Source organism: Ciconia boyciana, chromosome 3 (genome assembly GCF_034638445.1).
Source record: "Ciconia boyciana chromosome 3, ASM3463844v1, whole genome shotgun sequence".
Classification (NCBI taxonomy): domain Eukaryota; kingdom Metazoa; phylum Chordata; class Aves; order Ciconiiformes; family Ciconiidae; genus Ciconia; species Ciconia boyciana.
In genome coordinates this window covers 119,241,384-119,268,158 of record NC_132936.1, presented here as the reverse complement: position 1 = coordinate 119,268,158, position 26,775 = coordinate 119,241,384, and the positions used below count along the sequence as shown (strand labels likewise).

Here is a 26,775-nt window from a genome sequence, read left to right as displayed (position 1 = left end):
TGGTTTTCTACAGACTCTTATCCACACACTAACAAAGGCCATCTTGCATTTTTAACTTCTTTTAGAAGTTGGATATAAAAGAAAAGCAACTTTGACACATTTGCACAACAGAAAAATGAATTAAAAATGAATTAGCTTGTCTTTGTGCTGCATCTAGAGGTTCAAAACTACTAGCAGTGACATAACTGCATTACAAGATAAAAATTATATTTTCATAAGTTCTTGGCTGTCTCTACTTAGAGCTTAAAAAGGTAACAATTAAGGTATTGTATTCCTCATTTCTGTTTATTTTAGTCCCATTACATTACGCAATAGAAATTCTAGCCATATTCAACTTCATTTAGCTGATTTTACTCCAGATTTGCATCTGCTAGATAAGGCTGCAGTGACAGGGATGTAAGCAGCAAGACTGTTTTACATTATAATTTATTTTTCTTTTGGAGATCTTGAGTTATTATTTTTTATTTTTTGGCTAGAGTCCAGCCAGTTTTAATACTAGTTTTCAGTGAAACCTAGGAATGTTTTATTCCTAGACATCCTAGCAACTAGAATTTTTTTCTTCCCTCAAAAGAAGAGTTGTCCTAGCCACCTGTATCTGTTAATAAGAAAAGGCAGGAAATTCCTTCCCTGGATCAGACCATTTTACCACATATAACCTCTCACTGCAGCCAGGCCCAGGTTCTTACCAGCAAGGCCTTTTTTTCTGATTTGCTATTAACTCAAAGCTTACAGTTATGCATTAGTGTTTGGTTTGCTTTCTTCTGGTGTAAATTATCTTTTGTTCACTACCACTTCGTTTCGCTCACCACCATGTTCTTCATTTACTTATTTTTGCTAGATTTTTCTGTGCAATCTCCCTAATCTACTCTTTGTTCTTCCTGGTCAAGCTCATCCCTTTCTGCAGATATGAAGGCATGCTGAATATCAGTTTCAGAACAGAACCTTCGTCAGTCATTAACAATTTCTAAGAACTGCATATTTATTGCCATGCTTTGCTTCAATCTTTTAGATCAGAACTTCTAACCTGTTCTTGAGCTTCGCAGTCACCCTTTATTTATCTAGTTTCCTGAGCAGGCTTCTGTACAGGAGATTCCCCATTCCTCTTAGCATTTGTGCATCAGCATTTGATTTCAAGATTTTCCAGGTTTCTCCGGGAACTCTTAAGGTAACCTTTGCTAGCCTTAGACCAGTTCAGACTTCCACAAACAGGGCAACAGTGATGAGACAGGTCCTTTTCCAGAAGGAGAGGAAGAGGAAAAATTCTTTCCAAAAGAGGAAATTACCATTTTAGACTGGAAAGCTCATGCTTGGCTATGGTCCTAAAAAATTAATCTAGTTTTAAAGTAATAATCCAGTCTTCCCTTCCCCCACAAACTAGGTTGCCATTCACCTTGAACTTGGCAGGATTGATTTGCATTTCCCTGGCAAAGTGTCTAGCTATTGTGAGCCAAACAGCAAATGCCTGAAAAACAGCATCAACGTGGTACTGAATCTTCTCTTTGGCAGTATTAGCACCACAATATTTTATATGTAATTATTATTTTCACATCACCACTTCATTTGTCACAGTGTTATGCACTGTGTCATGATGCTCCAAAATAAACACATTCAGCAGAGCGAGCACAGAAAGGGCAAAACCAGCAAAGGCAATATGAAATCAACCCATCTTTACTATTTTACTTTACCCTTGACAGAGGTTTTTAACGGTGTCATCTGGCCTCCTTAAAACTTTACAATATATAGAGATCACTCCCTGAGGGTCAGCCTTACTTATGCAAGCAGTTGCATTGCCCTAAATCTTGCCTCAAAGGGGTTACTCAAACGACATCTTTCATCTTAGTTTGCATTCAGCTGTGTCAGTCATTTTATTTTGTAAATTATCCAATGTACAAAGCATTAACTACCAGCATGAAACCACAAACATACACGCAAACACTTTTAAGAATTATCTCATCGCAGCACAATTCCTTTAGTTTTGTATAATTAACTATTAATACTACTGAAACACAATACCCTGAAATCTGTTAAGTACCAAGCACCTTCCAGCCTGGATAGCCTCTTGCAATACAACATTAAAAACCTGAGGAAAAAAACAGCCAGAACATAAGGAGAGCAGGCACCACTCAGAGCCATACTTCCAAAGGCCCACCTGTGGTGAGCTTTCTCCCTGCCTGGAGGTTTTTTTTTTCTTTTGCAGAGAGCAGAAGAAATACAAGGAACAAGCAAGGAAGCTAGCACAGCAAGGGCTCCAGCAGCACAGCTTATAAAGTGGCTGAGGGGGAATCTGCCTAAGGACAACCAGGAGCTCTGACAGCCCCTGGAGCACCGGAGGGAACCTTTCCCTGGGCAGAGGCCTAAGGGAGCAGGCACAGACACATCTTGTGGTAACATTCAACACCCAAGGCCTTACAAAAGAGACCTCCTGACAGCAAAGCAATACCTCAGCCGAGGCTCCCACGTCCCAACCTTCACAAAGCCTTCTCCCTGCTCTTAGGGAACCGAGCAGAGCACTCACAACTGCTCCCGCCTACCTACACCCCCACATCGACTCCCGCTCTCACCCCGCCGCCATTTTGTACTCCCCTCCTCTCCCTACCCTCCCCCGCCTCGCTGGCTGACGTCACGGCCGCGCCCCGCCCCCCCGCGGGGGCGGTGCTCGGCGCGGCGGGTGCCCGGATGTGGGAGGCTCCGCCCCCGCTGCCGAACGTTAGCGCCGCTCGCGCCCCCTCCCTCGCTCCCTGTGCGCCTTTGCGGGTCAGCCACAGCTACTGCCGCAGTGAGGGAAGCCGGAGCCGGTGGCAGCGGCGGGCCTGGGGCGCGGCGGCGGCGGCGGCGGCGACACCGAACACGCACAGCGAGGCCGGGGCTCGGTGGATTCAGCAGTGGGGGAGACGCCTGACGCCCACCCGCCGCCATGGTGAGGACCCTCCCTCACTTCCCCTCCCTGCAGAGCCCCTCGGCTCCCGCCCCGCCGGAATATTCCAGACCGGGCCGGGCCGCGGGGGTGGGGGGCGAGGCAATGGCCGTGCGGCCCGGCCCGACCGCCGCTCCGCCTCGCTGCTGCTGCCCTGCCTCTGACCCGTCTCCTCCGCCTCCCGCCCCCGAGCCGTCCACGTCCTCCTGCGGGCGAGCGCCTCGCTGGGCTTCCCCCTCCCTCCCTCCCTCCGGGCCGCCGCTGTGGCCGCCCCGCGCCTCTCCCTGGGGGCAGGCACGTCTCCCCGCTTCCCCTCCGCCGCCCACGGCCGCCGCTTCGCCCCCGTGCGCCCCGCTGCCTCCCCGCCTACTCCCTTCGCCGCCTCCCCGCCCTGGCAGCGCTCATCGGGCTCGATCCTTCCCTTTCTGTGTGTGTCGTGTCCCCCCCGCCCCGCTCTCCGGCACCCCCTCACCCCCACCCCCAAACGCGTTACCCCACTCCCCCTTTCCCTCAGTCCGGGGGTTCGCCCTCCCCGGCCTGCGCTTCATCTGTTTTCCAGATGTATCAGTGGCGGCCCTAAGCAAGCCCGGCATTTTGGTAGCGATGTCCTGTGGGGGGTTGTTTTGCAATCTCAGTGGGGTGTCCCCCCCGCCCTTGGTGCAGCAGCGTTTTTCTGTTCATGTGCAGACCGGAAAGCTATAATGCACGTAGCCCATGGCAGGGAGACAGGCTAGATAATATATACTTTAATTGGTCCGGGTTTAGAAAGCTGACGCTTAAAGTATGATAGGCATGTGGGTTTTGAGACTGCAAGAAGAAGGTATGTGGTATGTCCAGGTGTGTGTGTATTTGAGTTGCTCTGTTTTTTAAATCATGATGATTTAAATTCCCCTTTTGCTGCCGTAAAATTAACCCAGAGATACAGTATGGAGTCCTGTAGTATTTTACGTCGACACTAGGGGTGTCTCCTGCTTTTCACCGCTGCCAAGAAATCAACGCCCTTTTTTAATAAACATTTATTTTAGCCTAAATTATCCAGTACCCTGGCTGCAGGAAGACTCTGGCAATATTTTGGTTTTACAGCTGGAGAAATATAAGTGGTTTAAACTTTTTTGTTCTTAACCCTTTAAGAGCAAGGCCAGCTGTTTATCACATTTCGTGTTAGACCTCACAGGGCCTGGGAGCCAAAAATGGGTTTCCTTTTGTTTTTAAGCAGGGGATTGCAGTCTTTCTTTTAAAAAAATAAAGTTGTGACAGAAACTGATGCGCCATGCTCAGGCTGTCTTTGTGTGTACACTTTACTGTCTGTTAGATGTGCATTTGGAGAAATATTTTGAAATGTATAAAGCTTTGGTTTCAGTTGGGGACTAAACCAATGTGTTTACTGAATGCCTTCACGCAGTCTTGGAGTACATTAAGACTGTGAGAAAAGAAGGCTTGTGTTTTGAGAACAAGGTATTAATGAAGTCTAGACTTAAAAAGTTATGATTAGAAATTATGCCATGGTTGCAATACTTCTAATTGCTGTTAATATATAGGTGATTGTCTTCCACACAACAGTTGTGCTCATACTGCTGTTAGTTGGGTCTTCTGTGAAAATTTTGTTCTGAAGGACTTGCCTGATGAGATATGCTAACATGCATAAAGGGAAAGAAAATGTTATTTAACCGTGATGCCCATGTGTGCATTAGTGACCTCTAATTAACCTAACTTTCATGTATGATTAACTTTGATTACTTTTTTTCCTCTATTCTGTTGTAACTAAAGTTGGCCTAGCTTCTTTTGATGGTGTAATCGTGTTGATTGTTACTTCTTGAATGGAGTTTGTGTATGATCAATTGCAATGTGTAAATGCAGATGCTGGGAAAAAAGGTATGCTGGATTATTATCTCGACCTGTAAAGGTGTGTGTTTGCTCACATAACTCTCCTGGTGTTGTTACTGCTTTTCACTGTAGCTGTATCAGTATGCTGGTTCTGGTAACACCTGAACTTAGGTGCCTCGTAGTCTGAAAACCAAGCTAAAACTAAACAGCTGATAAACATTAAAAAAAAAAAAAAAATTTCTTTTAAGTTGCTATTCTTTTTACTGTCATTACCCTGTGGATGTTTTCACTGAAAGAGTTCACTTTTAATGAAGGAGCAGACCTTGTTTCAACCTTTATTAGAATAGAGCAATTCTTTTTCACAGTTTGGAGTAACATTTCTTTTGTGTTCTTACAGGACAAGAGAGCTGACAGTTATAGTGAAGAAAGAGGTGAATGTATTGTTGTGTTCATAGTAGGTAGCTTAAGATAAAACATAAACATCTAGTGAGTCAAAGAATGTAGTTCTGGATGTTTTGGTATAGCCAGTTCTAAAATAATCCATCAGGCAGAGCATAAGATGATGAGTCCATTACATAATGCTAGAAGTAATGTTGATATGCTATTTCTGTCAGAGTTGACTTAGTAAGTTTTTCCTATGAGTAGTATTTTCTAAGAAAAGGTAAATAGCACAGATAAATGCTATTAAACAGTCTTGGGTTTGGATAGATAAATTCTGTTTTCTTGGGATGGTCTTCATTCTGGTTCATATCCAGCCCTTGAGCTTTATAGTTGTAGGATGGAAGACACAGAATTCCACAGGAGTCACCCAAACCATGTTATATAGTGCACTCATCTTCATAGCTAGACTCTATTCAGTTGTTTTGACTCACTTTACTTGAGTAGTTATGCTTCTGGTGCATTTTCTCCAGCTGAAGCTGATCTAACAGTGTTTCTAAATTACTGAAGCCAAGAACCACCAAAACATTTTTTGCAATAAAGGGGAAAAAAAAAACCAAACCAGAAGACCATCTTGAATCATTGTTTACTATTTAGCAGGGAGGGTATTAAATGAGTTGGTTCTTAGGTGAATTAAAAAAACTAGTTATTCCATTACCAAATCGTAATTTCACTGCTATCATTACAAACATCTGAGTAGTCAGTTGAGTTCTGTAACAGGTGGCAGGAACTGAGAGGCACTTGCATGGTCTGTCTTGCGTCTTACAGCCTACTGGTGGCCTTCTGCCACAGGTGGAATAACTGGTCTAGGATTCAAACTGAGAAGCTCATGTGTAGGTCTTAAGAAGTATTTGGTAGGTGTATTTAAGCCAGTTTGTTTAATAAAAGATTTTATTTTGGAAGTAGTTTTCAGAGGCATAGTTTAGAGGCCAGTTTGAATATGCAAGTTTACTTTGTGATCTACAAAGAAAGATCCTGTTGATGGAGGAGGAAAGAGACTTTTTGAAAATAATTACATTTTTTCACTATTTCTGTGGTAGAAGTAGAATTCTGTCTTTATATGGTTAAACCATTAATTTAACAATAGGGAGGAATGAAAATTGAGTAGTTTAAGGGAAAATGGTTTGTGGTGGGCATACCTCAGGAACTTCAGAATATTCATCTTCTAAGGCACTAAAATGGAAGCTTTAAGGGAGTAAGATTAATAACATCTAAATTGGGTTCTTTATTCATATCTTAAAGGAGATGGGACTATTTTCTGTTGATCAGTGCCAGAAAAGGAGGCTTCAGTAATTCTGGTATTGCTGGGGAAAAAAATGAGGCAGAAATGCACATTTTGGTGCCAAACCATTTATTGGTCAGCTGCTGCCTTCTCATTTCCCTCATTTTTGTATGTCACAAAGACATACAAAAAGTTGTTAAGGTGTAGCCAGGCTGCTATAAGAAAATTATTTGTCAGTTTTGATTGACATAAAACATATGTCAGAAGAAGAAATGACTCTAGCAATGAAGATCTTACAGCTTTCTTGCAGCTGAGTGTGGAATCAGTGCTTACCTTGCAGTGTTGCAGAAGGAATAGCTTTTTTTAATTGCAGGTATGCTTAACAGTGTTCTCCTACTGTAATTCATAAATTACACTTGCATAAGATTTTTCAACATTGCTTTGATTTCCCTGCTAGTAAAAGAATTCTTTTGCTTTCCCTCCCCTTTTTTACTGCCTGTGTTTAGCTGAGTTTTATTAAAGAAAATTGTATCCTCTCCTAAAATGTTGTAAGTCTGAATAGTAGTTGAGCATGAAGCTGTTAAGACTTTGGTTTAGTTATATGAAATGGTGACCAAAAATTGTGTTCATAGGAAAAACTTTTTCGTAATTTGAGCTAATATGTGACCTCTTGAAAGCAATTTGCTCTTGATTTCCTTGCCCCTCCTCTTTCCTCCCAAGCCTGTTCTCCCTTCTCTGGGTAGTATCATTTGTGACTTTCTAATCGGGAGAAAAATTACACTGCGTTATTCTTTGTTGATCAGCAGCCAATTCATTTAGTGACATATTTCCCTATTTTACATCCTTTCCTTCTTCTGGCCTATATGTTTTTCTCTTTTCCTAAGCTTGTTTATTCCTGTGTGTTCCCTACAGAAGGACCACAGGGGCAAAGGGGGCTGGCTGTTCCCATGCTTCCTACATGCTAGTTCTTTGCCAGAATCATCAGCAGAAATAGGGAAGGTGCTACTGTGTGATGTCCTTGTCACAATCAAACTCCTCTGCTTCTGGAGGAGTGAGCACTGCAAGGATGGGGGAGTAAAGATTGAAGTGATGGGGAAGGAATGATGAGAGGCATGGATCTACATCAAAAGAGAGGGGTGAAAAGTGTTTATGCTTAAAGGTCATGCAGTTGGAACCTTCTGAGCGCAATATTGTAAGAAAATAAGTATCTTGTTTTACTTGCATGCCCCTGTTAATTAAAACAGAAAAAAGTTGAAACTCCTGGAAACTGTAAGAATTTTATTGCCTGACTTGATTATATAAATTACTTAAACTTTCCCAAATACCATAAGAGCTTATCTTGCTGTGCTCTTGTGAAGCTGGTAAATATTGTCCTTGTTCTACAAATGAAGAAGTTTGAGGTCATGGCAGGATAATAATTTATCCAAGGCCCTTTTTATTGTTTAGAAGCTAACATTAGTATGTGATGTCAGAAATGGAGAATGTGTTTGCAGCTCTGAAAATAAATAAGAAGTCTAAATCAAATTAAGTGCAACAAATTTTGAGGTCTTGGGACTGATCAGTTATTGGAGTTAGAGTGCAGCCACTAGAAAATGTGTTGTACAGTGTCCATTTGGCTTAAAGCATGTGATGCTGTGCAGTGGTTGAAAGCTTGGTCATACACTGTCTTCTTTCAACATCTTTGTAGCATTGTGTTAGCCTCTTAAAGTGACTTCTTTTAGAGATTAGACCTGGAAATGGGCCTTTTATATCCCATAAAAGCTATTCAGTTTCTTAGGTGTCACTGGCCTAAAGTAATCTTGACACCAGCAGTTTGAGAAAGATCTGCTACAAAGATTGCCTTAATGTGCTGAATGAAGTGGGACAAACTTGGATATGGATCAACATCTTTTAATCTGGAATAGGTAGATCTTTCAGTATACTGGTTTAAGTATTTTGGGAGTGTTTTCACTGCTGTTTCCCTGGATCAGTGATCAGGGAGTTTAAATGACTTGAAATTCATGATCTTGTAATGACTTAAGTACAAGACTAGAAGCAATATATTCTGCTTGACGGATGATGTAGCTAGATTATTTTGGTCACCATTTGAAATACTATATTTCCTTAGTAATATTGAATATCGACATAAGTTTAACCAGGGTTAAACTTAAACTGTGGCTGATCTTCCTATTCAGGTCTGTTTTATATAATTTGAATGCAAAAGTCTGTGGAGAGGTTTGTTTTGGTTTTTTTTTTTTAAGTTTCAGGTGTGTCTAAGAATAAAACCGACATCTTCCAAGTGAAGTAATTTTTGGAGTGACAGTCCTTTTAAATAGGAAAATTGAATCTTGACATTTTATGTAGCTTTCTAAATGTGTAAGTTGAAAATTTTAATTTGGTAACTATACTTTATTAGGCCTTTTCCGCATACAGAAAGGCCATTAAAGGGTTTTATATGTTGCTTTTAGATTGTACCTAGCACAGCCACAAGCACATTTTACTATAACTGCTTGCGAAAACTGCGTAGATGGTGCAAAACAAGCTGGAGACTATATCTGACTTGCTTGTAACTTGACAGTAAGTTGGCCCTGCTATTGATACTGTGTTCCACAAATAAGGAATAATCCCTAGCGATGTAAATAATAATCTTTAACTGTGTTAAAGTCATCTCAGAAACTCTTTAAATGCTTTGGATTAAAGGACAGCATTGCTCATGAACTGCCAATAAAAATCTTGGCTTCCAAGCTGTAAACGCGTTGTGTCAGTTAATACACTCAGGTGAATATTTGTGAAGTCTGTGTTGATGGACATTTTTAAGCAAACTGTTAAGGCAAAGAACCGGAACTCCCCCAGTAAGCTGATACTGTGCCTATTTTAAAAAGCTTATGCAGTCAGCTTGAAGTTCACAAACACTTTATATCATTGTCTAATTTAGGTAAAGTAGGACTTAAAAAATGTAGCAAGACATTTGTTAAAGAACGTCAGTCAGAATTTGGGAGGGGCAGGAGAGGGAGGGATGGGGTAACAGATAGGAAGCCAGGGTTAATATGTTTCTGGGAAGAAACCCAGTTACTGGAAAAGTGGATTCAGCTGTGATTCTCACAAAAATATAATCTTAGGATCATCTTTAAATGCTGTGGAACTTCTTTTCTTCCTCTGGTATATTTGTGACAAATGTGGAGGCTTTTTACCCTTTATTTTAAGCAGCTGGAAACTTTGAGAAGGAAGAGCTCAGCTAGAGTACCTCTCTTTCTACCCCTTCTCTCTTGTCACCCTGTGAATAGCTCCTCTGTGTACATTTATCAGGTGTTTTTGGTTTTTTTGTAATAGGTAGTAAAAGACAAAACAACTGTTGTTTCACTGCTGACTGCAAAGGTTCTGAATAGTATCACTGAAATTGGAAGAAGTCACTTGAAATTCCTTCTGCTCAATGGTACTATGGCTAGCTCTATTTGATACTGTAAGAAAGAGTTAGTTTTTTAAATTTCAGACAGTGCATTGAAAAAATCAGATTAGTGACAAATATAATTTATAAAATATGAAAGGTTAATAAGTTTGAATCCTGCGTAGTCTTGAATGTTAGAGTACAACTCTAGTGTTGGTGCAGCTGAGTTTGCCAGAGTTCAATTCTGAAAAATTCTCTTTTGAGAGGCCTTGAAAAAATGAACAGTGAGCTAGAAGGTGGCCAAATTCCCTTTCTTGGTGAGAAAACAAAAAGTCATGTGAGTAAAAGAGACTAAAATTGAGGGGAAGTAGAAGATGGTAGTTTAAGATTTAAGCATTGTATGTAATGATGTAGTAGTACTGTAATGCTCTATAGTGGGGGGCAGAGCAGCTAAAGATTCCAGAAAAATTGGGAAGAATTGGTTTGAGTGAGAGAGTGGGTGATTTTTAGCAATAGTTTTATCTTGTCCACTTTCTCAGAGGTATTGCTTAGCATCTGTGTAGTGTCATAAATGTCCTGTGAAGTCACTCCATATTACCCAGCATCTCACAAAGAGCAGTTAAAACACTTATTTTAAAGTTAGAAGTGTTCTTTGATTTGCAGTTCATATTAGACTGGTGTACAAATGTATACATCTTACATGCTGCCTTTAAGGTTTGCAAGCAGTAAATTTTTGGAAGTATAGCCTATGAAAAGATAAGATGGGAAGTAGCAGAAAGATGATAGCCTGCGGTTCTGTGGGCAGACTGTGTATATCTGCACAGTTGTGTCAGTCTTTGGGGTATGGATGCAGTTACATGTACTGCGCCTTGGACTAGGATGACTAGATTCTTGATTGTTGAGCCTCCAGAGCAACTGGTAATTATTACTGGAAGTCACTGGGGCTCTGCAGGGGTGCATCTACTTGACTTATTTTGGGACCTGTGGACCCTATAAACAGCAGTAATTTTTCTAATGCTGCTTTGTGTGTACTTTTATGCTTGCCTTTATGTACATTTACAACTTACAAAAATTTACTGCTCTTCAGGACAGCTGTTTTTAATTGTATTGCTAGTTATAGCAATTAATAAGCTTTGATTTCTGACAGGATGAGGGAATCTTCTTTAGCAAGTGCTGTGAATCTTTATCAAATAATGCTAACATAAGCGAGATTTTGGATAATTCTTCAAACATTTGACATATGATTTGTTTATAAGCTACTGAAACTGGGTTGGAATTCTAATTTAATCTTTTGAGTACCCTTTTATTAGCTTGTAGCAAAAGTGCTAGATGTCTCTATTTGATACTGAATGTTAAATATTTGCATTCCTGTACATAAATATAAGAAACAAGTAAGTTCCTGCCCTGAAGAACTTAACCTAAAATATCCTATCTTTTAAATTGCATTTGAATATTACTTCATATAATCAACTCCTGAATGGACAACACCTCAGCACTATGATTAAAAAAAAGTCAATGTTTTCTCCATGACACAGGTTGTATAAAGAAAACTGTTTCAAGATTTTGGAATATTCCATAGCAGTGAAAACCTTAATTGAAGGGAGTGTGGTGTTTTACTGTGTTTCATTTTGCTTTGCTTTGATTGGGAAGTCTGTGATAATGATAACTTGAAAACTTCGTAAATTTGCAGTGCATCTTTTTTAGAAAATAAATTCCTAATTTGCTGGAAATTCTAGAGTGCTGGAAATTCTAAGTATTCACTTAGAATGGAAGCTGGTAATGCCTGGAAGACCTGTTCAATGTTTTGTAAAATTCTTGATATTTTAATTACAAGGGTTTTGATCCCTCTGTATTGGATCACAGTGTTGGTAGGGCCTGTTTTCAAACCATATGACTCATCCTTATTCTTTACTGAATTCCTCATGAGTCCTTGAGTGGCATAAACTAAACCAGAGCTTGTTAAAATGTCTCAATTTAATAGCTGACAGCTGTAAGTTCTGATGAAGTTATTTTCCTTTTGAAAAAAAAATAGATCTAGGTATTAAGATTAGTGTTAACTGTTAAAGACGGTTAAGAATACTGGAATACAATCTCTATTTTGCAGATTCTGTATCTATGCAACAATTCTCCTCAGCATAGTCTGCTTCTTCCTTTGATTTGCACATCTTGCCCAGTTCTGCATCTTTGCCTCCTTGATTGTTTTCTGTTCTTGTCAGTTCGTGAAATCAAATCCCATTTTTGAACTGTCTTTTCCGTTTTCAGATACATGTCCTTTATGCAATTCTTTGCAATGTTCTTCAGCCTCTTTTGTGATAGATGCTGAATGACATTTTATTAATTTTCTACTTTCCTTTGTGATCTCTTTTGCTGTACTGTTTCTATTTTTTCTTTTCATGTTGGCCAGCCATAGGACACTTATCTCCCTTTTTTCAAACTCAGAGTTCCCTTTTTCTCACTAAGTGGTATTAAACTGTTTAGAAGTTTCTTAAATGGGAAGAAGGGCTGGTGACAGCATCTATTTATTTATGCAGCCTGTTTCTGTGCTCTTGTACCATTTCATTAAGTACTGTACACTGACCTGTGTGGCTTTCCTGAAACTTTAAGTCTTTGTTGGCATAGCTGATGTGAATTGGCGTTATTCTCTGAATTGGCACTTAAAATTCCCAGCTCAAGGATATTTGACTCTTTTAAACTGTTAGTAGACTGTTGTATGCTGTAGAGGTGCATCAGCTTTCTTTTCCCTCCAGGTCTTCTCAGATCCATTTAAAAAATACCTGTGCAACTGTTCCTAAAGCCTTGGCCTTTGCAGTTAACTTCTTACCGAATACACTGTTAAAATCTAAAAACTTAGGATAATCAGTTGGTAGAGAAAGATGCGCTGGTCACATTGTTCTTGAGTATTTCCAACCTGTTTCTGTGAACAGGGAATTATATTCAACTGTAGTATAGTCTTTTACACTAAGTAGTATAATGCTATTATATGATGCAGTATAATCTGTTATCTTCATTTCTAGAAATTATCTTTGCTGTTTTCTTTCCCCTCGACATATACAACTTGCAGCAGTACAGTAAACCCCCTGAAAAAATGAGGCCTTTTAAACTTATTTTATAACTGATACCAATCTCCTATTCTTCGCTTGCACAAGGCGGTGAACAGTTGTGGTGAGGGAACTTTACCAGATATGTTGGGAACAAATACATTCATTTGTATGTTTGTCGGTTGCTGTCAGAGGATAACATGCTCCGTTTCATTTCCAGCTATGTTCTCATCTTTCATATTTGCCTCAGCCTGATATATATGTGAGATATATCTGATCAGTCACAAGCAGGCCTGTAGCAGTTTCTTGCAGAAGTTAGGGAGGAGGTTTGTTTTCTCTACTGGGGGTTCTGTGACTACTGTAGCTCCTTCTCTGCTTTTGGAAAACCCTCTGCAAAGAGAAGTATTATTACTCCTTTTTAACGCTCATAGTGTTGCTGAGGAGGGATAGTGTGAAACTGATCTAATGATTACCAGTTTTCTTCCTGCTTGTAGAGTTAAGGCTTGCAGTGTTATATCTGATCTTGGTACAAGCAAAATCAGGAAGTTCAGAAACTTCAGAAGACTGAGCCACCCTTAGTTTTACTCACTTTTTTGGAGTGTCACAAATCATATTTTTAAGAGGTAGAGTTTTTGATTCTACAGATGTTGATAACACTTGCCTTTAGCTTTTTGAAAATTACTCCAAAAATAAGTTTAAATTTGCAAGCGTGCTAACAAGTACTATACCTTTAAGTGACAGTAATTTCCACAACATACTAAAGCATGTTTAAAAAAACAATGCAGAGAAAAGAAAGCCTACCTTTCATACCCCTCATCAATCCAGTGGCAAGAGTGCTTGACTGGAAGCATTACAGAGAATATAACTATTTTTTTGACTCTTTCTGTTAATTTTGGAGGGAGGTATTGAAATACCAATTAACTTGGCAGAGTTTTTACTGGGATTCTTCTAGAAAGCTGTTTGCTGAAGCACCCTAGTTCTTTTTGGTTTTATAGTACCTGGAAGTGCTGAGAATTAAATTGGCGTAATTGAAAGCAGCCTCATTAGAGTATATCTTTATATAGCAAATTATATTTCAATATGGCTTTAGGTCAAGTTAATATCTTCTTGTAAAGTAACTGTCTGTTTCTATGTAGGTCAGCCAGTGATTAATTCTCAGTTTTGCTGGACCATTGTTTTACTGCTTTGTGTTGGAGTGCAAGTTTTGAACATTGTCTGTTTTCTGGGAAGGTACTTTGGACAAAAACTGTTTTATCTCCAAATAGTTGTGGAGAAAGGGAGAAGCTGAAAGAGCTTTAATTGCCTAGTAAATATTTTACCTGTAGAATGGGTGTTTTGACTCTAGTTTTGTGTTTTCTTCATTTGACAGGCTATAATATGCTAAATAATAGCTTAAGTATAATCTGTTAATTAATAGTGACAACTGTGTGATTTTGTTCATAGTCCCTCCAGGTTCTCCGTGATGCTTGCATACTTTGGCTTAATGTTGAGAATGAAGTTTTATTTCTTTTGTACTATGTGTTACTTTATTTTTCCAAATCTGAAGAAGTTGTTCTTTCACACAAGTGTGTACCCAATTTGCTGTTTGCAGTTGCTTGAATTTTCTATGTTCATATTCACCAGTGAAAACATTCCTTTTTATTAATCAAATAATGAAATCAGAGAAGATTATAAATGGCTGATAGACAATTTATATCCATTGCTATTCCTAAGAACAAGATGAACATGATATGCTTCGGGTTTTGTTTCTCTTTAGTATCTCCTCAAGTGTAAGATGTCTTTGATTTTGAAGGAATTTGTGGTCTATTTGACACCCTACTTGTCATTTCTTTGTTATTAAGACGTTGACCCTTAACTCTGATAATCCCATGACACCTTAGTTACTTGTTCTAATCTTCAGTTACGTTATATGCTTTCTCCTATACTGTTTATTATATGCTTTTGCACTATATACTTACAAACAAAATTGCTGCCTTTGAAATGCTCTCTAAAACTCTTCAACTCCACTCTTGTTATGCACAAAGATTTATGTTTGGTTTTTTTTTTTTTTTAATTTGTCATTGATATGTCTGTTGCCTTGCAGTCTTCTCTGTATCTTCTACCTTGTTTTGTACTTGGATTACAAATTTTCTGGTTGGACAGCATGGTCTTGTTTTTGTTTTCACTAGCATGGTCTTTGTCAATGTGACAGCACAGTCATGGAGTGGATTGGTTGGGAAATGTTATTGCAGTTATCTTTAAAGTTGGGAAAGAAGGCTGCTGTGGTCTCTTTAGCTAAGGAAACTGAATAAACTGCAGTGAAGAGGTTTGTGTCGTAAACCTGGTAAGAGGCTTTGTAGGTGAAACCAGTATGTTAACATAAGTGGAACAAATAAATTAGTGTCTTGCAAGTATTTTTGTGACTTCTCCAGAAGCAATGGAGGACGAACCTGTCTCACCCCAAAGACTTTCTAATGTGAACTCTTAATTGCGTCAGAACTTACTTTGATTTAGTGGTGACAAAACTTTATTGTTCTCTTACTGAAGGTTGATTTGCTTCAGAATCTTTCTGGGAAACTCCTTTCCTTGGCTTTTGAAGAGTTCATTATTCATTTATGCACTTAAAATTACAGGGTTCTGAGAACTTTTAAGAGTGATGCAAGCTTTAGAAATGCCAGCTCTGTAGTGATTGCGTAAGTAGACTGAGTTGTTGCCTCTAAGGAGTAGTAGCTGGGAACTGCCAAAAGTGAAATGGTCTAATAGCACTCACGGAATTGTACCTTAGCTCATAAAGGTAACACTTTTGTTCCTGTGACTCTTTCAAGTTCTGTTTGCAGATTGCAGTGCTTATGCAAGTTTTTGCAATGAGACATTTATTATTTTGTATGAGTGTTTGGTTTCCTGTACATACGAGGTTTTGCTGTTCTTCAAATAAGGGAATTTGTTAGTTTTCTAAATGCGGCACAATCTTTTCTCTGCCTCACCTTATTTTAAAAACTGCGCTATGTTTTTCTCTAGCACTGTTAATTATCTCTACCTGACATTGCAAACTCTGTCAGTGAGGTCATTAGAGAGCAGAAAACTTTAATATCCACACATTACAGGTACAATAATGGAATTATGTTAAGTTTAAAGCAATCCAGTTATCCTTTAAGTTTTTACTATGTCTGTATCAAACTTGTGTAAGAGAACTTCTGGGGATAGACACATCTAGTGAATGATGATATCAGTGCTAACTGTACGCTTTGACTTAGTGGCTCCTTTTCTCCTCTAGATTCAGGAAAAGGACTTTGCAGTAAAACTGTTTTCCATCTACAATCATGCTTTCTTAAGTTTTACAAACTGTTTTCTTTAGTGTTTCTACTGGGTTCTTATGTCTCATTCTGTCTTAGGTGACAGTTTTTTTTCTTGAAGACACTTTTAGTTTATCTGCAGATGAGTAAATAGTGTTGTCTGTATGTATAGATATGTGATTAAACAAAGTACTTCATTGTACCTTCAAGGTCATGCAAGTTTAGATTTTTGCGTAAAGCTCTGCAATTGTAACAAAGTTCATATAGGAAAAGCTATGGCATTTATGTGTATGGATATAAATAATAGAATCCCTCCTATAACTGGACAGACTTTACAGATTGCTTTTTGGTCCTGAACACTTCAAATTCAAAACTTTAAAATTTGAAATGAATGTTTTTATTCTATTTGACTAGATATATGCTTTATTTTTAGATTTTCTTTAATATTAATAAAGCAAAATGTCATATTAAAGATAAAGGCTGATCCTCTTGTAATTATGCTCTTGATTCCTTTAGTTTTCCTGTCTGGTAGGGGCTTTGGCAACGGTAGCTATCTCTAATTTCAGGTTTGCTTCTTGCTTCATTGGTTTAGGGCTTCCCTGTGATATCCTAGAATAGCTACTTGACTGTGATGGCCTTAAGCCATTAATATCTCATTTTGGAGGAGACCCGTGGACAGTGGAGGATTTAAATAAAGCATAGCAGAAGTGACTGGCCAACTGCCAGCCAGAGGACAAGTGGCTTCCCTTAAAATGACTGACAGAGCTTGAGCAGAGCCATGACTGGATTAGATGGTGACTAAGGAGTAAACTGCAGGCTTTTCCTAAGACTTATTCAGTCTTTCTTGCCTCCTGCATCAGGAGGGGGGATGTGGTAGAACCTGATGGACATCTGAGAGGGAAGAATCTTCTAAAGAATCATCACTTCTTTTGTTATGAACAAATTGAATAAATGTATCCAAAATAAGGTTTTTATAGTAAGACTTTCTTTTTTTAAATGTGGTAAAGGGAATCGTAACACTTATTCTGCGTACTTGCAAGGAACAACAATGCCAGAATGCTGTAACAGCTTTAGCCTGACCTGATCTCTACTATAATCCCAAATCCGGCAATCCCCTTTGCCTTGGTTCATTATCTCTGATGTCTGCAATTTAAATGCCATGTTCAATAATTAGGTATTAATCTTTTTTTGAGTTTCTTCAGTACTGAAGGTCACAGAGTATTTTCTTTAGAGGCAGGATTAACAAATTTAGGCTACTTTGGGGATAACACATTTAAAACTTGAAATCTTCTCCTTCCAAAGGTAAGTTAAAACAAACTGTGGGTTTTTTTTTTTCCTCCAGCAGTGCCCTTTTTTGACTACAAAATGCTTGTAGCCTTCCTTAATGTTTGCTGTTGATTAGTGTTCAGGTGAGATACTGAGTTAGAATATTAACAGCAGCTGTAAGACCTGTCCCTTGTACTTTTGTAGTTTCACCTTTGAGTTAAGACCATACATAAAAACTGAGCACTGATACAAGTTCAGTGGTTTATCAGAATTATAGTAAACCTTCCAAGAAGTGTAACTGAAAGTGTTGGGCAAGAAGTTACCATAGCTTTAAGGGATGATGATTACACTCATCGGTAGGTATAGGGGAGAGCACAGTTTATGCTGTAGTCCCGGAATGGAGACTGTAACCAAAGATGAAAGTGGAATGGAAGAGTATGTTGGCAAGCTTATGTCATTGGTCTTAAACAGCTAGGTGGAATTGTAACAGAGGTGCTGAAGAGTTGTGGATGTATCATGGTGGGTAGTTGTATCCGCTTGAAAATTGTGGCTGCCAGATAATGGAAAATGCCTCCACCTCCTCAAAGGAAGCCATAAATTGATAGGACAACAACGTGTTAAGTGAATATAACTGTAAGATTTATTTTTAAATCCCAAATGAAACTCCTCCATTTTCTCTAGCTCTTTTAGATTTTATTTTTTTAAGAGAAAAGATTTAGACCTTCTAAAGCATTTGACACTTCAGTTATTACATTATCTGGGCCATTAAGAACATGCTTCTCAGGTTTTTTTCAAGTCTTGTAGAATCAACATTTGGATAATATTGCGTATGTGAAGAAAAGGTAGAGGAGAACACATTAGCAATCCCTTGGCAAATTTAGAGTTGAAAAATGTGCACATTTTTGCATTACGGTGCAAGAATTAGATGATAGCAATTTTCAGTTTCCCTCTGTTTATTGGACACGTTTGGTTTAGTGTCTTCAACATGAGGAGCTTCAAGTATTGGGTTGTAGCTGAGTCAGAGAAGTTAAAAATCATTAGAGAAATTCCTAAATAAACTAAACTCTGGTACTAGAATAAATGGCCTTCCTGCAACTTTTTTTCCCTCATGCTTTATGGGTTTTCTCAATGACCAACAGACATAGCTGGGAAAGCAAATGTGTCCCCAAACCGCTTGGAATAACTTAAAAGCAAGTTCAAGTGTGGGTTCTCTTTTTAATATTTAGGGTGCATCCTAAAACTTGGTGGCTATTGAATCCATTCCTCATCTCTGTATACCTAGGGAACTCTTACTTTTAACAGCTCATAGGAAGTACTAAAGAAATACCAAGATTTAAGGTCAATACATAAATTTCATAGTTTGCTTCTGTAGATGTATCTTGTGTTTGAAGGTCCAGGGGAAAATACTGTAATACATTACTGTAATATGCACCTTATTTCTGGTTGACTGAAGAATTAAAGGAACAAATGGTGGATACTCTTCCGTAACAATACCATTTATTCTTTTGCTAATGTAACATTGCAAGATTTATTTGGTAAAGAACATGTTCTGTGTTCTTCATGACCCCTGCCATTCTGTGAATTCAATATATGATGGCAATTCTAGCTGTTGGAGTACTGTTAATAATAGAAATTACTGATCTTAATGGGAAGTTTTACTTGAAGAAGAGCAGGAGAGCACAACTCTTAAGTACCAACAGAATGCCTGAGTCCTTTATTGTCCCACTTGTGGTCTGTGCTACTTACCTGTTACCATTACTGCTGCTTCTATGTTTTTCTTCCTTGCCTTTTCTTTCCTTTTTTTCTGTAATCCCTTGCTTTCCTGGATACCATGTAAGAATTCCTTGCTCATTTGTAACCTGTTTAATTCCTTCTGTTGTGCATGTGGACAGCCTAACGTTCACACTAAAGGGTAATGAGGTGCCCAGATTTGACAGTCCAAATACCAGAAGGGACATGCGATGGTTTCCAACTTCCAGGTACTATGTTGGACTTTTGGACAGACAGGATCATGGCTATGAAATATGTGGTGGGACTCTTGCACAGCTTTGGTTACAAAAATGAGCAGGGCATAAGCAGAGCTGAGGTTGTGAAAATTGTGTAATTGTGAAGGTTCAGTAAATTGTCGTCTTGGTTGGACTCAGCTTGGAAGTCTTGCATCTTAAATTGCTGTCATACTATTTTAGCATTAGGATTAGAAGGGCAAGGAATTAGGCTGCCCCTCAGAAGAGTGAATGGATTTGTTGATGGCCTGGAAAAATAATGTAAGATTGGGAAGTGTAGTACAGCATACTGCTAGAAGATACTTAATTTTGGAACTTACTGAATGTGAGGAGGGTGTCAGGCATTTTTATGTATTTCTTTAATTTCTTCTGTGGGTCATGATCTTAGAAGCTAGGTTGAGAATTTGGGGTCAGCAGTGAAACTGTCACTGCTCTGAAGTTGCTCAAACTTCTACATGTCTTCTAATTTAATGCCCTCTCATTTCTTGGCTTCACTTAATTCTTCTGCATCACAATATCTGACTCAACATTAGTATGATCATAAGAACCTCAGAGGTAGATTTATTCTTTTAGTATTTGAATAGAAGTCTTGTGATAGATTGCTGCTAATTCCAAAGAGCTAGTATTTGGGGGAGTTGCACACTGTGCCTCGAATACTTTTATGCAAAGCAGCTACTGAGTACCTGCTTTGTGTAAAACAATGTAAAAGTCACCAAGTTGTTTTAAATGTTATTTTTGAAATTTTGGCAGTTAGTCTGCACTATTATCAGCTCTTTAATTAAGTCCGGTCTTGTTTTCAGGTAACTGTTGTGATATCCCAATTTTAAGTAGATTTATTCTAGAGGCTGCAATGAAAAGCCTAAAAGGTGAGTTAATTACTCTGAGTCAACCACAAATGCCAAATTCCCTAGCAGTCTTATCTATGACATCTCCTTTACAAGTTTCCTTCTGTAGTGTACAAATAGATATTCCTGTTAAATACACTGGAAGATAATCAGTAACATGTTTTTCTTGATTCACAGGCTCCTCTCGGGCTAAGACACAACTTCTCTGTATTGAGTAGTTTGTTTGATGAGGGTGCTTTGTTTTTTCTAATCAGATTTAACCAAAAAAGGCGAAGTATATTCACACTGTTTCTGAATGGGGTCGGTGAAAGTGTTTTTATTGCTGCTTTTTTTCCAGTCAAACCTTGTTCCTGTTTGTCTTGTTTTAAGTCATATTTGTTGTGGTGTCTACAGAATCTTTGCATGTCTTTCATCTGTGCTCTGGTGAACTTCTTTTAGGCTTTAGTTGCTCTGTTAAGTTGCATATGAAGTGTACAAATTACAGTAGGTGAGATCTTGCATATTTTTTTCTGACCATAAGTTAATTCAGAAATTCAAATATTAAAGTGTCTTAAAGCCTCTGAGCTTTGTCTGAAATTCACTTTAACAAATATTTAAACCACTGTGGATGTGCGTGTGGCATGTTCTATTCATGCAAAGGTTTTTGCAGCCTTGATAACAAATACCATCCTTTTTAGTTTGCTATCTTGCCTGGTGGTTGTTGATGAGGAATACAGTGCCAGTCTGTGACAGCCAAAGCTCTAGTAACGTGTTAAACAAGGGCCATTAAAAAAACCCAAAAAACCAAAAAAACCACCCACAAACGCCCCCCCCCCCCCACCAAACAAACAAAAACAAAAAACCCCACCAAACAAACCAAAAAAACAGACTTCTCTTCACCAAGCTGGCAGTTCTTCATTGTTAAAGCTTTGAAAATGGCAGTGCATGGAAAACAAGCTCCAAGGAGGACTAGGAGGAGGAAGAATTCTCTGCAACAGGTAACTTTCATTAATCATTAATTTTGGTGGTACGGAGAAGAATGAGAAAAGATAGAGAAGCATTTTGTGTGTTTGTGGAAGAGGAAGAAGGGTCTTTTGAGTAGGCTCTCTTAAAATGCTGACTGCTAGCCTCTGCCATCTTTCTTAACACTCCCATTCTTTTCTAGTTGTAGTAGTGGATGATGGAAAACAGCTTTTTGTGTAACTTGAGAATTGAAGTTGATTATCTCAGTAATCCCTAGTTCTGACCCCCAGCTGACATGGCTTGGTTAACTGTTTCACTTGCACACTGTAGTTTCTTGTGATAACAAAGATAATTAGTTATGTAGAAGGTGCAGGAGCAAATGCAGGAAACACAATGTACAGCATGTTGACAACACCCCATGAGGTGCCCACACATCAAAAACACAAATGCAGAAATGTTAGTATTGTTCCGTTTCTGTGGGAAGCTTTGGTGCATAGGTGTAACAGCCAACTGCAATGTCACAGCAGTTTGCGTGTTTAAGGCCATGTACAACAAGAATGAGCTTATTACACTTCTTTGTATGTTGCTGCAGAAATTGTAGTAAATCTCAGACAACTACTCCTATACATGTACTAAACAGATTTTAGGAGACCGCTCTTGCCACTTGTTGAATTAGTTTATTATCCGACTATGGAAACAAATCAAAAGCTTTGAAACAATCTAACTTTTCAACTGTTCTAGGAGATCATTTGTATTTGTAGTCCCTCACACGCCACCTTTTGAGAACTAAATTTGAGATGAGTCCTAAGCTGACATTGTGGCATGCTGGCATTTAAACACATTTTCTGCTTTTATAAAAGCAGAAGACTAATTGAAGGCTGACACTATAATTTAAGTCTCTGAACTATTTACAAGAAGATGTACATCCTGCAGAAAAGTAACATACAATTAAACAGATCTAGAAAGTGTATTCTACTAATGTATGCCAAAGAACTGTTTTGTGGTCTGATGTTTTACTGTGCACAAGCTGTTTTGTATAAACAACTTCAGCTAAGAATTTAGCTTCTGTTGCTAGTTTTGCTAATTGCAAATTTACTTTTTTATTTTCTATCCACAGCTCTTCATGTCTTTCAGTAAGAGGAAACTTGTCAAGATAATTGCTACTATCCTACCTCGGAGGAGCACGTACAAAGCTTATCTTAAGAAGAGAGAGTGATTTAGTATTTGAAGTAACTGCCAAAGAAAGAGCAATCAAGAAACACATTTTTATGGATAATCTACAGAAGAAATAAGACTAAAGTCCATTAGTAGGTTATCCTTAATCAGTGAAAAGGCACAGCTGCTGAAAGGAGAAAAGAAAAATAATTAATAGATAATAAAATTGCAGAGAACACTTTTATTCTTAAAGGAACAAACTACATGTCATATGAACTTCTGAAATACTTTAGTGACATGGTTTGACTTCTCTCTAGTGAACTGATATTTCTGCAGTATTCAGAATTTGGTCAGCCTTCTGTTAGCAGACTCTGGACTGTTCCCTGATCTGTAATTATTTCTGTCTATGAGCCATGATTTTGCTGCTGTTTAACCAGGAATTAATTTGTAGGATCTAACAGCATTCAAAAAAAATTCGAGACTATTCTAAAAGGGTAAGGGTATTCAAAATATCTGTTGTATTCCGGCTGCTTGTTCTAATTATGTAACTCAAGAGAAGAGAGTTGAACTCCAGCAGCATGGTAGTAATACCCAGCTGCAGCTGAGGAAAGCATGTTTTATACTAGACGTAGCTGCCAAGAAAATCTGTTGTGGAGTGTTGATGCTGTACAAGCTGCATTTCTTCAACAAACCATGTGTCACTCGTTTCTAAATGTGCTAATATGGTGTATATGAGAGGATACTCTCACTTCATGTGAGGTATGCTAAATATATATCTGTCAGGAAATACTAATATTATAATGAGTTTTTTTAAGTTGGCAATCTTATGACAGTTGTATCAGAACCTTGTTACTCTACACATTTATTTGTATAAATGAACATCTCTGCATCAGAGATGAAATAGAAGATGCTGTTTGGAGATTTTACAGTGACTTTTGTCTTTACAAATGAGTATCATTTTCTTAAAACTTCATAAAATAAAAAAATATATGTCAATGCAGTGTTCTTTTGCTGAATAAGGTTTATAATTATGATGTAAAATCTTCTGTTAGTACATCCAATCACAAAGTTGTATTTTTCCAGCAGTCTTTGGAATGCTACCTAGTCCTGGTGTTAAAATTTGGTAATTCTGTGCATTAAAACTGTACAGATGACGATGTACCTGATTTTTTTCCTTTTCTTAAAGGGCTCATTTGATAATTTATGAAGTCTCATAGCTGTGCTTCCCTCCACACTTTTTTTCGTAACACATTAATGTGGATGTAGCTAGACCTTCCATCTTACTGACTACCTACCTATTCTTAAACATCAAGAAAATATTGAACCTATTTAGCACTTGTGTTTCAGGGCTTATATTGTATCTCATACAGCGTGTACACAAACTGATTGTATTTGGGGACAAATAAGTGACCTTTTTGTACTGCTGTTCAGAATACGATGAAAAATGCCCACCCCCAAGACCGTATCATGAATCTTCATTTCTGAGGATCAAGTCTTTGGTATAGAGGAACACCTTTGTGTTTGTCCTGGTCACAGCTGTGCAAACAGGAATCTTGGCATGAGTAGCTTGAACATTTATTTGCACAAAAAAAAAGGATTAAAATATCTTTAAAACAGTATACTTTTGGATTCTCCTGTGAAGATGAACACTCAGCACATCAATAGCAGGTAACTACTTTTTAAAATACCTTATTAAGTACTGTGTAGCAAATATTGAATAATCATGTAATTTTTATGTTGTCACTTACTAGATTTTTCTAATTTTTTGTAGATACCCAAGTTCCAGTCCTGGATAGGTAAGTATTCTTAACACTTCTTTTTAGCAGTGACAGTTTCACAGAAAAACTAAGCTGAAGTTTATTCACTTTTTTCTCTGCTCTCCAAATATTTTTTTTTTAGGCTACTTCATGTAGATAACTTGATTATGGCTTAGCATGTGCATCTAGATGCATAGTAAGACTCCTTATATTAATGAACTGAAAAAAAGTTATTCCTGTTTTTATTTTTTCCTGCTCAATTTTCAGAAGCATTTTATGCTTCTTTAGGCAGATTGATTTCAGTAGCCTGTACTAGAAATTAACTTTCTCCCAACACCTGAACAAGGATGTAAGTGCCCAGAACAGTCTTCTGATATAGTTATGATTGTGTATTTGTGTGTGCATGTGCATAAGTGCACTGGTTTTAATTCAACTTTCTCCTTTAATTTGCAGCCTTCCAGTCTGGTGTTTTTCTTGCCTCTTCATGACCTCGTGTCTTGAGCAGCCTAGCTGGATCCCCTGGTTCCTGTTTCTTCTTGTTTCAAAATTCTGCTTTCCACCATTTTAAATCCCCTACCCTTTTATATTCATATACATACACTAGGCTTTTACTACCTGTTTTGGTCTTCACAGTTTTTTTTCTAAGACTTTGATTGGGTTCTGTCCAAGATTTTCCATGTGGCACTGTTCTCCTGGCTTCCTCGCCACAGTGGAATAAGTTTCTCTTGTAGAATATCTCAGTCATGCTTTTGAAGTTTTAGGGACCTGATGGTCCTTGTCTACGTTTCTATTCTGCTACTTTGTCTTGCTATAAGTAGATATTGGGGAAGAAGTTTAGGCTGTATCTTTCGCTGCTCTACTTACAAAGCAAGTGTATTAACTTTTTTTAACGAAGCAAGAGAGCTTGTGGATTGTGGGGGATAAGCAAAGTGTATGTGTTCTGAAGGTAAAAAAAAAGCAAACAACCTCCCCACAACACATCTCCTCTCAGACATGTTTAGATTCATGAGATGTTTGTTCTGCCCCTTTCTGTCCTTATTAGGAAATGCAGTCGCATACTTCTAGGCTAAATGTAGTTCTTTCTTTTTTTTTCTTCTGTCAAGAAATCTCTGTATTTCTGTTCAATTTTGTATAATTTTGAGGAGTCTTTCTGTGCAAGTGCTCAGCTATGGAATACCTTACACTCCACACTGTAAGAGAATCACTGCTGAATAGATTGTGTCTTAGACTCATTCTTAAATGTGTTTTGTTTTCTTGTATAAAATACTCCCTTAAAAATAACTTTTGAAAATATTTGGTTATGAATCTCTTCAGTTATGTGGTCACTCTTTTGCTGACTGATTCTGAAAAAATATTAAGCATGTGTGTATTTTGATCTCTGGCTCAAAGTGAGGCATTTGGGAAAAAATACCAACTTTTAATTTGTGTCTTTTGGCGTTCGTGTTGCAGTAGTTGTGGATTTCAGCATGTTCAAGTTCAAAGTGACTGTACACTCAAGAGTTTTAATTTTTCTTGCTATGGCTGTTGTAGTGCAGCAAGGATTTAAAATCTTAGTTTAATTTTCCATTAAGCTACAAAACAGGAGCATATTAACACAGTACATTACAAAAATATTTAAATGTAAAGCTGTTACCTCCGAATGTCTAGTCACGTAAACCACTTTTTTGCATCACTCTTTCTGTGTGAATCCTTTTTGGGGGGAGTGGGCAGGTGGCTCTGGGGAGAAAAAATGCTGCAATTTTCTTATGCTAAGTGAGTAAGATTTGTCACGGTAATTCATAAGGACATGTCTGTTTCTGCGTATAAAATGGTCAAGCAGATTATGTGAAGTCTTGAAATTAAATGTTATTTTAACTTGAAAAATAGCATTTGCACAATATATAAGTAGTGAGTTTGATTTCTTGAGTTTAGAATATGGGATTGAAGTTCTTATCATCATGTGGGCTGCTGATATTTTCATGGGAATTCTCATCAGAGGAGGCCTCTTAATGGTTTTGTATTTCTTCGTATGTTTTGGTAACATAGACCTATCCAAATAAAGCACTGTCCATGGTTGTTGGGTTTAAAATAGATACATATTTTTAAATAACTGTGTAACTTGTATTGCCCGAGATCTTCACAGTGCTGAAACTTAAAATAGTTCCTCTAAGCTAACTTGGGAATAATTGCAACTTTGTTCTTTTTTTTGTGTTTCAGGGAAATGAGGCAAGTTACCCTTTGGAAATGTGCTCGCATTGTAAGTTTTTTAATTGTTACATTATATTGTTAGGAGGTTAATCTTATTTGGAGGTTGATATGTACAACTTTCATGTATGAATTTACTGCTTGAAAAGTTACGCAGCGTATATACTAATCAAAAGAGTAAAATTAAAAGGTGAAAATTTAAAATAATAGAGCTTTTGCTGTTAGATTGTAAAATAAAAAAAAGTCCATCTTTAAAAAAAAAAATCACCTGTAAAGATTTTCTGATTTTTTTTTTTCATTAGAATACAAAACAAACATGATAGTTTTGATGTCTGTACAGTGAGGCGTTATAACTGGTGGGGCTTTTCCATCAGTCCCAGTGCCAGTTCCTCAGAGATGTGGAACAGCTTGTGGTGCAGTATGTGCTATGTTACGAGCAAAGTATATTGCCTAAGCTGTCTTTGCACCCTCGGAGGAAAGAGAGGTTGAGGCTAAAAGAGCATTTTTTTCCTGCGTATGCTTGCAGCCAGGCATTTAGGTGAGAAGCCACT

At 38.1% G+C, this 26,775-nt stretch overlaps 1 protein-coding gene across 3 annotated transcripts in view; it reads left to right on the top strand.

The window, feature by feature from the left end:
• The first annotated feature begins 2,672 nt into the window (after positions 1-2,672).
• PPP3R1 (protein phosphatase 3 regulatory subunit B, alpha) overlaps positions 2,673-26,775 on the top strand; it is a 40,948-nt gene continuing 16,845 nt past the window's right edge. The window contains exons 1-3 of one of the 3 annotated variants that reach the window (XM_072857402.1): positions 2,673-2,917; positions 24,055-24,079; positions 26,237-26,276. In XM_072857402.1, coding sequence (XP_072713503.1) covers positions 26,264-26,276 — 13 coding nt within the window. In that variant the 5' untranslated portion in view covers positions 2,673-2,917; positions 24,055-24,079; positions 26,237-26,263. Of the gene's footprint in view, positions 2,918-15,519; positions 15,574-24,054; positions 24,080-26,236; positions 26,277-26,775 lie in introns of those variants that run through there. The other 2 variants (XM_072857401.1, XM_072857403.1) reach the window with 2 other exon arrangements.